We start from the raw sequence: 17,866 nt of genomic DNA, 5'->3' as shown, positions 1-17,866 counted from the left end.
CAGGTCATCCTGAACCAATCAAAGTCAGAATACTTTATGAATCACCAAGGAAATAATGTGCGTTACAGTTGCTCCAAGAAGAAATGGTAAAAATAGCAACAGTAACAGACTAAACACCAAACAATACATTATGTTACAGATTTTAATATTAATTAGTCTTTGTCAGTTGTTGATTTGTCCTGTTCTCATTGTATGATGAATTATGATGGCTGTTTGGTAGCCGTTTGCATGTAATGCACACTCTCTCTCTCTTCATATGTGCGTGTTTCTCTGGCGAAATTCAGTGGCTCCGACAACAGTTTTATGTTTTATGTTAATGTATAATCCTTAATAGTATACACACATTTATACGCACACATAAAGTTTTATATGTGTGTGTGTGTGTGTGTGTGTGTTGGGGGGGGGGGGGGGGGGGGGCGCCAGAGGGAATGTTCGCCCAGGCCACCAAACAGGCTAGGACCGCCACTGGAACACATCTTTACCTCTCAGACAGATCCTCCAGCAACCAGCTGTTCTTTGGGCTTTTCAATGAGGTGAAATCCTCTAACATTCACTGGCATCACTTCACATTCATTCACAGCCTCAGTGAAGGTTACCAAGTGATCACAGACTATTTTAGGGACTTAAAAAGACCGGAAGTATTCAAACACGTTAAAAACACAACAGACGCAGTTCAGTTTGGACCCGGAAGCAAGGTTTTACGTCATCACTTAACAACCGGATTAATTTGGAGGCAGGGCCTGTCGTCTGCACCAATCAGAGATAAACGTTGGTCGTCGTGGGCGGGACAAAGGGAGACGCTTACAGACCCACGCAGCTACTCTGGGTAGATGATCGAAATGGCGGCGCCAGCAGAAGGGATGGAGGTAAGGTCTTCTAGTGTGGAAATAAGCCTCACTTATATTTATCTTTGGAAACGACACGCGGTCATTTTATAAAGTCACGCCACATCGCGTACACGCTTATGTTTTTAGCTTCACTTAGCACATGCGTACCAGCTAGTGATGCATCCATTTTAACATGGCTAAGGCTAATAGAGCTTTAGCACCGTTGGCGCTCATTCATCTAACATATGTGACGGAGAAAGGCCACTCAGACACTTCACCCAGCCGCGGCGGATCCTCGCGGCTGTTGGACGCTGGACGAACAGAACCGTCCTTTCCGCTAACGCGTCAGCCGCTGCTGGCGATGGAGCGAGCCTGTCGTGGACCGCATGGGTGCTACCGTGTTAGCTTTTGAACTCGTTAGCTAGCTGTGCTACAGAGTTGAACTCTTTCTTGGTATTTTCTTACAGGTTATCCATAAACTTGTTCTTTAACAGATGTCACGCGATTTCTGCCACGACCTTTTCCCTCTGGTGCAGTTTACAGGCGGCAGCGCTGAACTAGCCGCGTTAGCATCCTCAGGCTGATAAAGAACTACGTCGTAGGCCAGCTTTAGGTGCTCTGCCTCTCAGAGGTGAAACAAACGGCTGGCTGTACTGAGCCCGGAGCCGGTTAGCCTACAGAGGAGGTCGTTAGTGTGCACGTGGAAACCCAGCGTTACCGAGGAAGGCCAAGCGCGCGCGATTTCTACCAGCCATGTGCCACCATCTTTTGTTCGGCCAGAGTTCACGTTAAAGTGGGCCACGTGTATTCAGCCCAGCGTGGAGTCTGTTTTAAAACCTCTAACCGTTTAACCTCAGGTCCGTGACGCCGGGCTGGGAACGTGCGTGTTTTCAGCCCCCGGTGTCTAAAGCACGTGGAGCGCCATCTTGTCGGAGTACACAATAGGACATCACTGGTTCAGCCCTGGCTATGGGTTTTCCCCCTGCGAGAGATGATCGATGCTTATGGTTGTGGGATGACGCCTACACCTGCTCCCGGTAACTGGTTCGGGAAAAGAAGCGCTTGGCCCAGTATAACTATGGGTTGCATCACATCTTAATGTTCCCTAAAACGCTGTTGTGGGAACTAGGGAGGGAAACAGAAGGACTGGACTTCAGCCTGGTGGGAGACCCCCCCCCCCCCTGCACAGTCCTCCTTTACTTACAGTTAAATGATGGGAAACTCTCACACTGGCTGCAGTCAGACTTATCAGCTCTTATCACTGAGAAGTTATAATCATGTCATTAAGTAGTTATTTGTGCAGCTGCAGCTTTGGTTATTAACGGTGTAGAAATGGTTTGAGATGTTACTGCTTCTAGAACATTGTTCCTGTTCCCAGCCCTGAAACTCTGTTACTATAGTGATCCTGCTCAAACTGGTCCTACACGCCTGTTGATACAGAGTTTAGCAAAGATGATGTTTAATTGAGACGATCTTGGTCTACTGTGAGGTTTCCCAGGGGGAGAGCTCAGCCAAGCCTGCAGCTGAGGACATGACGTCTAAGGACTACTACTTTGACTCATACGCCCACTTTGGAATCCACGAGGTATTTCTCTAGTTTGATCTCTGTTTCGAGTGTAACTCAAGGAAACCTGTGTGTTCATGAGTCCTGCTCTGTGCTGTAGGAGATGCTGAAGGATGAAGTTCGCACTCTCACGTACCGCAATTCCATGTTCCACAACAAGCACCTTTTTAAGGACAAGGTGGTGCTCGACGTGGGCAGTGGGACGGGCATCCTTTGCATGTTTGCTGCCAAAGCCGGAGCCAAGAAGGTTATAGGGGTAGGTGTTCACCTGTCAGTGGTAATGGCATCGCTCACAGCGACGGTCTCCTGATGTGTTTGTTTGATCTCCGTAGATCGAGTGCAGCAGCATCTCTGACTATGCTGTGAAAATCGTGAAGGCTAACAACCTCGATGATGGTGAGTAAATAGAAGCAACACGATTTCAGTCATGTGATCATATTTAAAAATACTCTTCTTGTGTCTGCAGTGGTGACCATCATTAAAGGAAAGGTGGAGGAGGTGGAGCTGCCTGTGGATGGAGTAGACATCATCATATCAGAGTGGATGGGCTACTGTCTCTTCTATGAGTCCATGCTTAACACAGTTATTTATGCCAGAGACAAGTGGCTGGTAAGTTCTGTTTGTTTGAGCTCTGTTGTGAGTCCTGTTACTCCATGATGGCGTCGGACGGCGACAGCATGTCACTACAGGAAGCTGATAACAGTAATGATACTGGACAGCACATCTGCTTTCTGTTGGTCCATGTGTACAGGATTGACTAAACTGACAGCCACAGTCCTGTTGTGTAAACAGTGTTTGTGGTGATGTGTGTGTATGTGCTCAAACCTTTGTTCCTGTCCACCTCTGCGATGCTCCTTAAATCCGTAGATGGGTTTGGGTTGAGGCTACGCTTGTGGGTTTTTAAGCTACTCATTTATTGCTCGCTTGGTGTGAACATACTGACTTTATTGATCTCTGAATACTTGTGTGTTTGTCCCTCTTTATACCAGAAACCAGATGGACTCATCTTTCCAGACAGAGCAACCCTTTACGTCACCGCCATCGAAGACCGACAGTATAAGGACTACAAAATACACTGTGAGTGTTTCCTGTATGCAGGTCGATGTCACCCAGTAGTCCCACAATAAGAACAAAGATCCAGATAAATGTCCTCGACGCTGGGTTGGAGGTTCAGTGTGAACATTAATATTAATGTGAGGGAGGAAAGAGAGCCAGTGTAGCTGTGGAGCGTCACTCATGAAGTAAAGCAGAAACATCACAGTCCAAACATCAGCGACGTACCAGCACAGTAAGGTCTGCAGTCGTGCTGTGGTGGAGGGAAGCTCCGCTCTGCTTTTACATTTATTCTAATCTACTGACCTGCTGTGAGGTCAAATGTTTGCTCTCTGGTGTCATAACTGTTGGGTCTATTACTCACAAGTAATGGATTACTTTTATGGAGTGTTTTAATTACTACACAGAAAGTAATCCTGTTGTTTCCGTGACTGATTAATCTGAGCACTGGGACAGTCTCAGCACAAACCTTCAGCCACACCAACACATCTGATGAGGACACGCAGACTTCACATGAACACAAAGCTGAACTCGGCCGGTCGTGTCGAGACGACCACACCAACCTTTCTGCGCAGTCAGACTGCTGTGGACTGAGTGGGCCTGAAGACTGAACGTAGCTGCATGTCTAAGATGGTTGAAGTAACTTTGTTTAATGCTTCAGTCTGAAATCATTACTCGCCCAACAGAGCGCCGCCTCCTCGTCAGCCTGCCGTCATGAAAGGTCACAGCAAGAACAGGTGTCATGAGCCTAGTTTGACCTTTCAGGTTAAACTGTCATCAGCATGTAGAGAGGTCAGATACACAACAACGAGTGTAAAACGCTGCACAGGCTCCGTTTATGCTTCACTGTGATGTGACTATGAAAATCAGATCTGATCACTCTGTAAGCTTGTCGTGGTGAAGAGTTCAGGCTCCAGTGTTCGTGAGCATTCAGTGTCGACGTGGTTTAGTCTGCTCGTCGTTAGCAGAATGTCAACACGAGGTGAGCCGCACAGCGCCGTACGTGACAGACTCGAGCAGTAACCCGTCTGTTAGAACCTTTGGATCACTGTAACCTGGTCTCGTCTCTGTCAGGGTGGGAGAACGTGTACGGCTTTGATATGTCCTGCATCAAGGAGGTGGCGATCAAGGAGCCGCTGGTCGACGTGGTGGACCCCAAGCAGCTGGTCAGCAACTCCTGTCTCGTCAGGGTAGGTGGATCGTTCTCTATCTGGGACTCAGGCAGGGGGGGCTGAGCTGAAACATCTGGTCTGAAGGCATGTTGTCTTTTTTGTCTAGGAGGTGGACATCTACACAGTGAAGGCCGAGGACCTGACGTTCACGTCCCCGTTCTGCCTCCAGGTGAAGAGGAACGACTACATCCACGCGTTGGTTACCTACTTCAACATCGAGTTCACCCGCTGCCACAAGAGGATCGGCTTCTCCACCAGTCAGTGTGCCCGCCTGTCTTTACACTGGTGTCCCAGTATGAATGCTGTCTACAGCCCTGATAGCCACTGCATGAAAGCAGCTCTCATGAATGAATTTACAGTGTTGGCAGGGTTGTTGCTCTGGGTGTTCTCAGGCTTCACGTACTGACCACACGCTGACCTTGTGTGACACACGGGTCAGGTTAAAGTAACGGCTGGTGTAGATTACCAACGCTGTGTCTCCCCACAGGCCCAGAGTCTCCTTACACCCACTGGAAGCAGACCGTCTTCTACCTGGATGATTACCTGACTGTGAAGACTGGAGAGGAGATCATTGGCACCGTCAGCATGAAGCCAAACGTGAAGAACAACGTAAGCACAGCTCGGCCGCTCTTTGCTTCGATGCCGTTTGTCTTTGTGTAACCTGACCTGTCTCTGCAGAGGGACCTGGACTTCACCATAGACGTGGACTTCAGGGGCCAGCTATGCGAGATGTCAAAGACGCTGGAGTACAGGATGCGTTAGACGCCTTCCCCGCCGTTCCTGTTTTTGTCATTAGTAGAGGACAGATCCACAGTTTGGGAGTCTGAGCGATAGTCTGACGCTCCCGCAGCAACATTTTAAAGACGTCACCTGTTCAAACATTAACAGTATTTAAATGGTTTTTGTGGCTTTCAGTTCAAAGTGCATTGGCGTGGTGCTTCATTGTGTCATATACACTCAACAAAATGTATGTTAGCATACGAAGGTTTGTCCCAACACCTCGTTGGGTTCTTGGGGTTCTGTTTATTTTGCATGGGAGAAGTTAATACAGACGCAAACTCAGCCCGTCCTTCATTTGAACGGTAACCATGGCGTTGGAAAGGACGCCGTTTGTAATTCAAGTGTGTAGACTGGACTGATTCTTACCGGACTTTTAGGCCACACCCCTTCAGTTCCACCTTTCCCCAGCTTGAGAACAGTGTCGATGGTAACAGCTGTGTTGGCCTCTGCACAGACCGCTCTGACGTTTTGTTTTCTCTTTTGTATCGTTTCTGGCTGCCACTTTTTTCTTTTTTAAAAAAAATAAAATTCATAAACTACGTTTAACTTTCCCGAGTTGTGACGCTCTCCCAGCATCTGTGTAGAAAATCTCACCAAACAATGAATCTTTGCTTCCATGTTCAGGTGTTTGCTGCCCTAAACAACAGTTCTTTACATTTTACACTCTGTGGACTCACATTAAACATGGCACGTTTAACCATCAAGTCTAGACGTTTAAAGGAAGTAGCGTTGATTACTGTAAGGTCCCAGTGAAACCACAGGTTCTGATCGATGCCACGTTCTGGCTGCATCCTGAATTCAGACGTACGAACTCTGAATATGGGAAACAGAACATTTGGGCCCACGTTGTTCTCCTGCATACAGACGAGTCTGTGGTGAGTCATGTGTTAAAACGCTGTCAGAGAAGAGCTCCAGTGTAATAATAATAATAATAGAGTATATAATACTCGCGTATAATAAACACTCACCCACATGCTTGATGCTAGTCCCGAGTTGGTCCCTGCTGCCTCAGTATGTTCACGACTTGTAAAGCATGGAGGAGAAGTGTTGTATAAAGAGCTTTGATTGCTCGTGTTGGATAGAAAGGTGTCACATAAACAGTGTCAGCGTTGTTTATCAGCTGGTTCAGTCCCAACTAAACGTCCTACACGAAGCCTCTGATGGGTAAACACGAATGACCACAGACCTTCAGCATTGTTGTTTCACCATGAACTGGCCACCATTAGGTGCTCGCCGCGAGGAGCAGCTGCAGAGATGAGCTCACAACACTGCATGACTGATGGAGCACGTTTACCGTTTGCTGACCAGCCCGTGAAATAGTGGCAGCCTGATCACATGATAACGTAACTCTGGATGCTGCGTGTGCAGGTCAAAGGCACAGAGAAACACCGTGCCAGCAGTAGGAACATCGGGCTGGTTTTTAACATTCAGCTGCTTCATATAACTGAAGGAAGGAGGGAAAGACGCCATGAGACCGTCTAGATAAACATCCGCTGCCATCGACCAGGCTGCTGAAGGTGAAATGAGAGAACGTGTCATCAAACAGCCGAGGTTTGAGTTCATAGACGGTCCATCACATCATCACTAACAAGAGCGTTGGTGTGAACTCTCACTAAGTTTGTACAATACTTACATCAGAATCAGGGTTTTATTGCCAAATGTTGAGCAGCTTTACAACATTAGGTACTTAGTGCAAACATACTGTCAGATAACGCTTAAATAGACATAAAGATAAGAATTAAAAGTGCTAAGTAGATATACACATGAGTGCAGGTGGTGATCAGTGCAAACATGATGCAGTGAACACAGCGTAGGGTCATGTGTTAGTGGAACAGTCATGGTTATTGTTCATGAGTCCAACAGCAGAGGGAAGAAACTGTTCTTATGGCGAGAGGGCGGAGCCTCCTGCCTGAGCAGGTCAAACAGACATTGGCTGTGTCCCATTTCAGGGTCTGCACGCTTGAGGTACGTACTACGTACGGTGCGTACTATAAGTACGAGAAGTGCGGAAGTGAGAGGCTTGTGAAATGGGACGGTATATGCTTCGTCGCGCTGTTCAGGTTGCCTAGCAACCATGATACTAACCGCGAGACATGTTACATACAGCTTTGTTTGACAGAAATGAGAAAAATGTTTTGTTGGTCATTCATTTTTGTTCTGACATCACTTTGATTAGTTGAGTATCTGAGGCTGAGACCACAGGACTGTAAAACATAATTTTTGGGCTTAATTTCTGTACTGAACAGTCATTTAAGATTAGCTAGTAAATAATAATTAGTTAATGTTGTTCATGAGACTAAAGTCATCTCACTATGGTAATGTAAATATAATATGGCCAATATTATAGTATTGTCAGATTATTATCTATCTATCTATGACTGACTTTAATTATCCATAAAATCATCAGATTCTCTGTAAGATTAAGGTCGACTATATGTATATTTAGCAGTAGAGGCTTTAAAACCAAGTTAATGCTGAAAGTACAAACATCACTAATGTCACATAACTGAATTGAGGTATATATGGGACCACGAAGCGTGCACCGGACCACGCTTGATATTTGGGGAAATCGACGGCGCATTTGGAGTATGCATTTGAAGTACACTTCGAATTGGGACAGCCGTCGTCGCGAGGCGGTGACGTAACCGCACTTAAAATGCGTACTTCAAGCGTGCAGACCCTGAAATGGGACACAGCGTGTGTCCAGGGTGAGAAGCTGTGACTGAGCTGCACGCCCCAGTGTCCTGGAGGTGTACAGGTCCTGCAGAGATGGGAGTCTGCAGCCAATCACCTTCTCAGCAGAGCGCACAACACGCTGCAGTCTCTGTTTGTCCCTGATGGTGGCTCCAGCGTACCACACGGTGATGGAGGAGGTGAGGATGGGCTTGATGATTGCAGTGTAGAATTGCATCATCGTCCGTGTTGGCAGGTTGAGGTTCAGCTGGCTCAGGAAGTACATCCTCTGCTGGGCTTTCTTAATGACGGAGGTGATGGTGGGCTCCCACTTCCTGGGTGATGGTGGTACCCAGGAAGGAATGAGTCCACAGAGGTGATGAGGGTGTCAGTCAGCATGATTTGGGGGGGGGGGGGGGGGGGGGGGGGGGGGAGGGGGGGGGGGGGGGGGGGGGGGGGGGCTGTGTGCTTCCTGAAGTCCACAATAATCTCCACTGTCTTCTGGGCGTTCAGCACCAGGTGGTTGTGGCTGCACCAGGACACCAGACGTTCAGCCTCCCTCCTGTAGGCAGACTCATCCGAGATGAGTCCAATAACGGTGGTGTCATCTGCAAACTTGATTAGCTTGACAGACTGGTGGGTGGAGGTGCAGCAGTTGGTGTACAGGGAGAAGAGCAGAGGAGAACACTGAGGGAGCCGGTGCTGATGGAGGATATCGTGCTTTATATTCATTCCTTTGAACAATTTAACTTCTGCATGATTTATCTGAAGTTTCTAAACAAACCAAAGCACAAACGGTGTGTGAGCCTGAAAACGTGTGAGTTTCGCTGGTATAGATGACAGCACATATTCATTGTACAGCTAACATCATCCTCTCATATATGCAACAGCTAAAAGTGCACAGGTGTGGCTCAGTGACCAGCCCAGCTGAATCTTAATGACTGCAACGTTTCACATCTGAGCCAAGCTTTGCTCGAGTTTCCAAACGTAGAACGAGCGGCGTGCTCCAGCTCCACGACTCTCACTCCAGACTGCTGCTTTTATAAACCACGACTGCATCACATCAGCTGCCTCGCCTGTAGTTTGTCTGTGTGCTGCAATGTTCTCGTTACCCCTCTCCTTCAACACAACCACACAAATGAACAGAAATAAAACAACAAATCAATGATGGCCTCACAGTGAATAAATATACAAGCAGATTTATTCAAAACGAATCAGTAAAAACTCTATCCATACATATGTGTGTGTGTGTGTGTCTGTGTGTGTGTCTGTGTGATTGTAGAAAAAGCGTGGCAGACATGTTGACTGTAACGTAAAAACCTGAAACATTATGGTGGAGGAGACCAACAACAGAACAACAGAGCTCATATAGAGACGAACAGCTGAGAAAACACAAACGACTAAAGGTTTTATTTAAATGATGCTAAAATATGACTTTGACCTGAGCCCCCCCCCCCCCCCCCCCCCCCCCCCCCCCACACACACACACACACACACACACGGTCTCGTCCTGTGTGACTGCGACACCAACAGGGTTTGGCGTTTTCATTTACATAGTTACATGAAACATTTACAGCAGATACACTTTGATCACTTCATCCTGAAATGATTTTAGCTAAATAGATCATCAATGTGTTTACTAAGCATTTCCTCCAGTAAATCTCAGGCTGCGTCTGAAAAACACGTCGAGGACACAAAGCCCCGAGCTTCACTGACATGTCGTCACAATGAGAGGTTACAAAGAAGAAATACGAGAATGTGGAACAAAAGCAAATGTGACGTCACTTCTGGCATCACGGCGGGCGGGCCTACCAACTCACAGGTCAGCCTTCCCTCACTCATCACCTCCAGTTTCAGCTCTAATGCCAGCGTCACAGTGTCGTCCATCTTTATCCCAGTCGGCAGGCAGGGCGCCGTCTCCCGTCAGGGCGCCGTCTCCCGTCAGGGCACCGTCTCCCGTCAGGGCGCCGTCTCCCGTCAGGGTGCCGTCTCCCGTCAGGGCGCCGTCTCCCGTCAGGGCGCCGTCTCCCGTCAGGGCGTCGTCTCCCGTCAGGGCGTCGTCTCCCGTCAGGGCGTCGTCTCCCGTCAGGGCATCGTCTCCCAGGACTGCTGCCGCCTGTACAGGTCAAAAGTCGTGTGGGCGGGGCAAGCCGATGTGGAGAGCTTCCGGCTGAGTGGGACCCCCTCTGGTGAAAGGGGCTTTTGCCTGAGCAGGTCAGAGGTTATGAAAAACAGGGAGGAGGGTCCTTTAATGTCCCTCCGTCCGCGGCACTGGGAAGGTGGAGCTAGCAGCAGCTTATCTTGGAGCAGCTGGGTTATCAGCTGATCCTCCTGCACATCCACGCTGACCAACGAGGTGAAGAGAACCTGAGAGCGAGAGACGTTCACCTCTACAGAGGACATGAGCAGAGGGACAAAACAAAAGGGGAGTAACAACTCAGACTGCTGGAAACTCCTCCTGTTACTTCTGTCACTCACACCATGGACTATTAAACGCTCCACACTTTTTCTCCTTTGTTTGTTTATAACGCCATAACCAGGCGGCTGGCGTAGTGTACAGAAACATGTGGGCCGAGTATGGCCTCGAGGTCAAAGTGGGAGACGCCCCCTCGAGTGGTGGAGAACGGCTGAAACTACTGGAGAGTAATTCGGTCACTTGAGAGGGCGTCTGCAGACTGACTCTTTATCATTATTATTACTGATTTCATCAGCTTTTCACCTGCAACAACAGACGTCTACAAACAGGATGCATGAGGTGCTTTTCATTCATTCACAACAGAGAACAGCTGTGACCATAAATAAGACAACATCTGTGTGTTACCTTCAGTAGCTCGAGCATTAATCCGATTCTTCGTGCTCTCTGACTTCTGTAGCGTTTGCTGGATCGCCCTCTGGGAGTCAAACTGAGCGTCCTGCAGGACAACAGATACATGAGCAGCTGTTAATCAGCTGAGTGACAGCTGAATAACACTGTGCACACCTGCAGTGACTGAAGCCTGGTCTTCAGAGCCAGGGTGGTGTTTAGCTCCGCCCTCTCCAGACAGCTCAGGTCATGAGTGGATGTTGGAGCAGGAGGTTCCAGCACATGTGTGAGGCCTACAACAAGCAGCAGGCAGGACAAGACTGAGTCATTCATCCAGTTAAATCAGTGCATGGAAGTATACTCAGCTGTACTGCAGACAACACAGCTGACTTCATCTTCCACAACAAAACAAAAACGAGCTGTTGATATTTCAGGAAGCTCTACAGTTCTTACACAAAGGCTCTGTGGGGTCAAATATATACAGACACTTAAACCTTTTAATAAGTGAATGAGGCGGGAGCCTCGGTGCTTCCACAAACTGCTGGAACAAAAGCATCCCTGTCCACTAGAGGTGCAACGGATCACAGTTGATCCGAAATCCGAACCGATCCCACTCCACGGTCCGGCACGCACGTGATCCGAAGAGTCGAAAAAGAAGAAAAAAGTATGTGTGTGGTGGCGTGGTGGGTCTGTCAAGCGCTAGCTACGCTCAGCGCTAGCTACGCTCAGCGCTAGCTACGCTCAGCGCTAGCTACGCTCAGCGCTAGCTACGCTCAGCGCTAGCTACGCTCAGCGCTAGCTACGCTCAGCGCTAGCTACGCTCAGCGCTAGCTACGCTCAGCGCTAGCTACGCTCAGCGCTAGCTACGCTCAGCGCTAGCTACGCTCAGCGCTAGCTACGCTCAGCGCTAGCTACGCTCAGCGCTAGCTACGCTCAGCGCTAGCTACGCTCAGCGCTAGCTACGCTCAGCGCTAGCTACGCTCAGCGCTAGCTACGCTCAGCGCTAGCTACGCTCAGCGCTAGCTACGCTCAGCGCTAGCTACGCTCAGCGCTAGCTACGCTCAGCGCTAGCTACGCTCAGCGCTAGCTACGCTCAGCGCTAGCTACGCTCAGCGCTAGCTACGCTCAGCGCTAGCTACGCTCAGCGCTAGCTACGCTCAGCGCTAGCTACGCTCAGCGCTAGCTACGCTCAGCGCTAGCTACGCTCAGCGCTAGCTACGCTCAGCGCTAGCTACGCTCAGCGCTAGCTACGCTCAGCGCTAGCTACGCTCAGCGCTAGCTACGCTCAGCGCTAGCTACGCTCAGCGCTAGCTACGCTCAGCGCTAGCTACGCTCAGCGCTAGCTACGCTCAGCGCTAGCTACGCTCAGCGCTAGCTACGCTCAGCGCTAGCTACGCTCAGCGCTAGCTACGCTCAGCGCTAGCTACGCTCAGCGCTAGCTACGCTCAGCGCTAGCTGTCCAAGTGGCGGAGCAGAGGAGTTTGGCATTAACGTCATTTTAACGAGATTTACGCTGACAGTTTAAACTATGATGGACGTGCTTGAGCCATGCTATGACATCCCGTCGCGCGTCCACTTCAGTGAGAAGATCACTACAAGCATGTGTGAGCAGGAGAAGTTTAACGTTGTGGCTGAGCTGTCCCACGCATCTTCTGTTGCCCAACTACAAACGGGTGGAGCTCCAGGGCAACGGAAAGCCACGTGACCGCTCGTTATATCACAGCGGTAGATACAGAGCCCTGCACTGCCCTGTACTGCATCTTAATTTGTTTTTACATAATTGTGTGGAATGATTAAATGTTTTTAACAGGCAAAAAGTACTTAAATAAGTTCATAAGTAAATGTTAAAATTTTCTGTTTTTTGCTGATCCGACCCTTAAAACCGTGATCCGATGTGCTTTACACCACTGCAGCTGACACTTCACATTGTGCTTGGTGATCAATGTTAAAGACACACAACAACACAAGCTTGTCTCACGTGGTGCAGAGAAAACAAAACGTAACACATGAATGAAGAGGTGTGGCTCAGTACTCAGGTAATAATCTCAAACTGTAAAATACTGGCAGCCTCCTACAGTAGAGGCACCTGTGCCATACATTTATCTCTGCCTTTGAATTTGAGGTTGCAATTAGTGAGATTAGTGAGATTAGTGAGATTCACACTCAACCAAAGTTTGAACAAATGAACATATGGTAGGGCTGCAGGATATTAGGAAAACCTGCGATGTGCAATAACTGTGATCAATACTGTGATGACGATATGACTTGTGATAAAATAAATAGCAAAAACAAAACATAATTTCTGTTTTACTGCAACAGTTTTATTTAAAGAAAGCTGCTGTATTAGCAGAGTAACAACAAAGTGCACTTTGACATTGAAATGTTGCCCCCATAATAAAAATTCTGAGGCTTGAATCCTGAAAGACATCCTTCCTGGTCTCTAGAATTAGTTTTAAATAAACTTAAATTATACTGCAAATTATCTCAGTGCAGCTGTTCATCATCTTAGCACTCACCAAGTAGTTATGATGTAAGTCGAAACTGGAGAGGAAACTTTACTGTAGTGCTTGTGTAGTTTTCAGCTTGGCTCAGTTCAAACGTGATGGTCTTGCGGCATGTTTCGTACGTTTGTGGAATGGCGACATGGGAAAAGTAGTTTTGTGAGGGGATGCGGTATCTCCGGTCCACTTTATGTATCAGACTGCTGAAGCCCTCTCTGCTAACTGTAGTTATAGGCATCATGTCTTTGTCAAAAAATGTGTAATGGTCTCTGTTATTTCTTTGTAGCGCTTCAATGTTTTCTCATGAGTTCCACTTGAAAAACTCTGATACAGAGACAGCTGTTGGACTGCGGCGCTCTTTGTCTTAACATTAGCAACCTTTGTTTGGCTAGCCCTGTCTTTCTGGAACTCTGTGGTTGTATTGAAGATGATGGTGGAGTCGTGTTTCCTCTGGTGGTTGCCACGAGTGTTCGGCAAGTGTTGCAGAGCACCTGTGTTTGGAGAACGTCATCTTTATCAAATCCAAAGTATCTCCAAATAAGCGAGGTACTTTTTTTTCTTTTTGGCACGAGTTCATAGTCAGTAGCGTTCTCGTCATGCGTCTCGCTCTCAGCCTTTACAACTCTGACTCGTTGCTGCAGCGTTGTTCGCTCCCCACCTGTGTAGGAGGCGGGCCTCTAATCCATTTGATTGGTTAATGCCGTGAAGGGCTCTATTCGACTGGTCGAATGTGTAAAGCGGTTTCTTTAAAGCACGTGTGTAAACATTTTAAGGTACTCCATTATCACAGTTTACGTCGTGTTTTGCGATGGGCCCATCACGCAGGCTGATATCGCGGTGATAATAAATTTTCGATTTATTGTGCAGGCCTAACGTATGGTATCTATTTGGCAATGCTACATCGCTTTGTTCCAGAGTTACTGCATTCACAAATTTGGGTTTCCAGGCCAGCCTCCGGCCTGCCTCCCCAGCAGGGTGATGACACCTCATAGCTTTTTACAGCTGGGGGATAAGAGCTACACCACAATATAGCCATTCAAATATAATGATCTCGAGGGCCGGTGTCCTGCAGGTGTTAGACGTGTCCTTGATCCATCACAGCTGATTCAAACGGCTAAATGACCTCCTCAGCATCTGTGCAAGTTCTCCAGAGGCCTGTTAATGAACTACATTTTGATTCAGCTGACCCAGGGTAAGACCTAAAACCTGCAGGACTGTGGCCCTCGAGGCCCAGAGCTGGACACTCTGTACACATTTTTGTATCAATCTGTGTGGCCCTGCGATGGGCCCGTGTAAAGTACACCCTGCGCTCGCCAGCTGGGACAGCGAGAAGGTTTGACACAGTGACTCCACCAGAGACCCCTGCACACGATGGCCTCTTCCATACCAAGTGCATCTTTACCTTGGTACAGCAGGAAGCAGCAGCAGCAGCAGCGTGCTCTCACCTCTCAGCCAGTCCTCAGATGGGGTGTCACTGCTCGAGTCGATGTCAGGCTCTGGTGTTACTGTGATGACTGCCTCTTTACAACACACCTGCAGGACACCATAAAGGTGATGTCAACACACACACAGTGTTGGGAAGGTTACTTTTAAAATGTATTCCATTACAGATTACAGATTACATGCCCCAAAATGTATTCTGTAACGTATTCCGTTACGTTACTCAATGAGAGTAACGTATTCTGAATACTTTGGATTACTTAATATATTACCATGCTGTTTACAACTACATGAATGTACTATTGCTGTGATTTATTACTGTTACTGAAGGTCCGCGGCTCCGAACCGTAGTAAAGGGACCTCTGGCTAATACGGTGGGTTCGTGTCGGCTCGTAGCTGAAAACTAGCTTTACTTTGTTGTCTGGGTCAACTTTGCTAGCAGAGACAGAGAGAGGCGTTGAAAGGCTGCTCCAACAGAACTTATTGTTTCAGAGGAAAACACGAACACGGTGTACAGTCGAGTCTTAATAGCTTACTTACAGCTGGGCTCGTCAGGCTCTCTTCTTGGCTGCAGTGGTTATTATTATATTTACATGCTTCCAGCTCCCGTTTCTGCTCGATGACAGCTCGTACTTTTCCTTTTTCTCCCTCCCTCGCTCACAGACACATAACGGGTATGGCAGTCCATTCTCCCTGCAGCACGGACTACACTGCCCATGATGCTACATTCTTTAGAGCTATACCTGTAGCATTCTGCCTGTTAGCTTAGCACAACAACAAAAAGGCCTCTCTCACCCAGGAAACACGCAGAGAGAGCGTCACCCTGTAACCATGGCAACCGTAACGCCGCCTGGAACAACAGAACGTAGCTGTCAAACAAAACCCAAACAGGCCTGACCGCCACAATATGAAACAGGGAAGTACCGCCGTGTAATCCATTTATTTCAACAAAGTAACTGTATTCTAAATACCACCTTTTTAAACGGTAACTGTAACGGAATACAGTTACTCATATTTTGTATTTTAAATACGTAACTAAATACGTACTCCCCAACACTGCACACACACACACAGACACAGACACAGACACACAGACAGACAGACACACACACACACACACAGACAGACAGACACACACACACACACACACACACACACACAGACACACACACTCGTTACCTGTCTGTTCCTCTTCCTGTCTGTCTGTCCTTTAGCGTTGTGCTTCAGCTGTGCTTGTTCACTCTGCTGACCCCGTTTCAGTTTCTTGGGTAGTGATTGGCCGGTCTTAGGGGGGAGGCCGAGTGTGACCGATAGGTTGAGTTCAGGACAACACGTCAGGGAGGGAGAGGAGGAGAAGGGGAGAGGGACCGGGAGAGGAGATGGGGGAGGAGAATGGCCACTGGACAAACTCATGCTGACAGGAAAAAGCAGAGTGGATCACAGTCTGAGATACTCCTTAACCCTGATCATTATAATCACACAGCTTTACATATGAATATATTATAAAGACATGAAATATCACAGCTCGTACATTTGCTTTTTACACATATATGTAAGCGTTGAGCCAAATTTAGTAATGCCAACATATTAAAAGAACAATATTTGTCTCTTATATATAATACATCTGTATACACACTGTCACAGATACTTGAGTGTCTTTGAGTGAAGATTTAAGGTGATAGGAAATATAAATAACTGCAACTTGAATCTTTACTGAAACTCAGTGTTTGACACAGAGTTCATGTTCACTGCTGTAATAACTGATAATGATTAATATAGTAACTTTAATATTGGCCATATTATATTTACATTACCAAACTGAGATGATTTAGTCTCATGAACAACATCAGCTAATTGTTATTTACTAGCTAATCTTAAATGACTGTTCAGTACAGAAATGAAGCCCAACAATCATGTTTTACAGTCCTGTGGTCTCAGCCTCAGATACTCAGCTGATCACAGTGATGTCATAAAAAAATGAATGACCAACAAAACATTTTTCTCCTTCATTTCTGTCAAACAAAGCTGTATGTAACGTTTCTCGCGGTTAGTATCATGGTTGCTAGGCAACCTGAGCAGCGCGACGAAGGCTGAACCGTCCCATTTCACAAGCCTCTCACTTCCGCACTTCTCGTACTTGCTAGTACCCGCCGTACGTAGCACGCGAAGTGCGCGTACTTCGAAGCGCGGGGACGCTGGATTGGGACAGCCGAGGTATCACCGGTTACCGACTTGTCCCCGCTCTGCAGCTGCGCAAATGTGAAACTGAGACTGGTTGTTTGTATTGTTTGGTTTATCTCACGGACTCGCTGACGTGCTACCCACTAACACTAACCCAGCGTCACTGTGCCCTTTGTGTTACCTGCTTTAAGGCACACCGCAGGGATTGTGCTGCTCAGCCTCCCGCAGTTTTAACTTTATAACGGACAGAACTCACCTTCTCTTTTGAATTCCGCTCCCTGGCTTCCGCTCTGCTTCTTCTTCTTCTTCTTCTTCGACGGTTGACAAAACAAAGCCAAAAGCGTCTCTATCGCCCCCTGATGTCCGGCTGCAGTATAGGACATAAGCCCCGCCCTCTCCATGAGACTGGAATCAAACCAGCACACAAACATTTTCATATCAGGCTAATTTGTGTTCAAGGATCTCCTTTGTCATAAGTTTGATTTGAATTACTGTGTTGATGCTGTAAGAACGATGTCATCACCAATGTTCCCTCTAATTTTTCACGTGTGTGAGTAAACACACAAACTCCCTGAGCGGTCCCTTGGACCACTGTGAGCGACAGCAGACGTGTGCACTGTGGTCACGCCAGCATCTAATCCATCCAAGTTACATGGTTTATTAAAATAATCAAATTACAGCATTTATGTTAGACTACTTTTCATTAACTGCTTTAGCCCACTTACAATGGATATTTAAAAAAATCTTGTCATTGACCTGTGCAGTATGTTAATACTATTGGAAGTAAAAATAACTTGAACTCCAAAACACAACTTTATATATAAATATATATATATATATATATATATATATATATATATATATATATATAT

General features: G+C 47.3%; 2 protein-coding genes across 5 annotated transcripts; one reads left to right on the top strand and one right to left on the bottom strand.

The window, feature by feature from the left end:
* Positions 1-746: 746 nt before the first annotated feature.
* On the top strand, positions 747-5,942 carry prmt1 (protein arginine methyltransferase 1). 2 transcript variants are annotated; one of them, XM_085155659.1, is made up of 10 exons: positions 747-866; positions 2,317-2,412; positions 2,492-2,647; positions 2,724-2,787; positions 2,858-3,000; positions 3,381-3,468; positions 4,519-4,634; positions 4,723-4,873; positions 5,104-5,225; positions 5,295-5,942. In XM_085155659.1, exons 1-10 carry the CDS (start codon positions 831-833, stop codon positions 5,376-5,378), a joined length of 1,056 nt encoding a protein of 351 aa, XP_085011785.1. In that variant the 5' UTR covers positions 747-830; the 3' UTR covers positions 5,379-5,942. The 2 variants fall into 2 exon arrangements, with proteins under 2 accessions (XP_085011785.1, XP_085011786.1); XM_085155660.1 differs by having other exon boundaries at positions 757-866; positions 2,326-2,412.
* Positions 5,943-8,524: 2,582 nt separating this feature from the next.
* On the bottom strand, positions 8,525-17,365 carry ppp1r35 (protein phosphatase 1, regulatory subunit 35). Of its 3 annotated transcripts, none has more exons than XM_085155664.1 (6): positions 17,176-17,251; positions 15,993-16,227; positions 14,819-14,906; positions 11,050-11,165; positions 10,891-10,981; positions 8,525-10,459 (listed from the first exon to the last, which is right to left on the bottom strand). In XM_085155664.1, exons 2-6 carry the CDS (start codon positions 16,224-16,226, stop codon positions 10,155-10,157), a joined length of 834 nt encoding a protein of 277 aa, XP_085011790.1. In that variant the 5' UTR covers position 16,227; positions 17,176-17,251; the 3' UTR covers positions 8,525-10,154. The 3 variants fall into 3 exon arrangements, with proteins under 3 accessions (XP_085011790.1, XP_085011791.1, XP_085011789.1); XM_085155665.1 differs by lacking the exon at positions 17,176-17,251 and adding an exon at positions 16,927-17,164; XM_085155663.1 differs by having other exon boundaries at positions 10,071-10,459; positions 17,251-17,365.
* Positions 17,366-17,866: the final 501 nt, after the last annotated feature.

Source organism: Neolamprologus multifasciatus, chromosome 4 (genome assembly GCF_963576455.1).
Source record: "Neolamprologus multifasciatus chromosome 4, fNeoMul1.2, whole genome shotgun sequence".
In the NCBI taxonomy this organism is placed as follows: domain Eukaryota; kingdom Metazoa; phylum Chordata; class Actinopteri; order Cichliformes; family Cichlidae; genus Neolamprologus; species Neolamprologus multifasciatus.
Note: the sequence above shows the minus strand (reverse complement) of the source record. Positions and strands in the feature narration are given on the sequence as shown.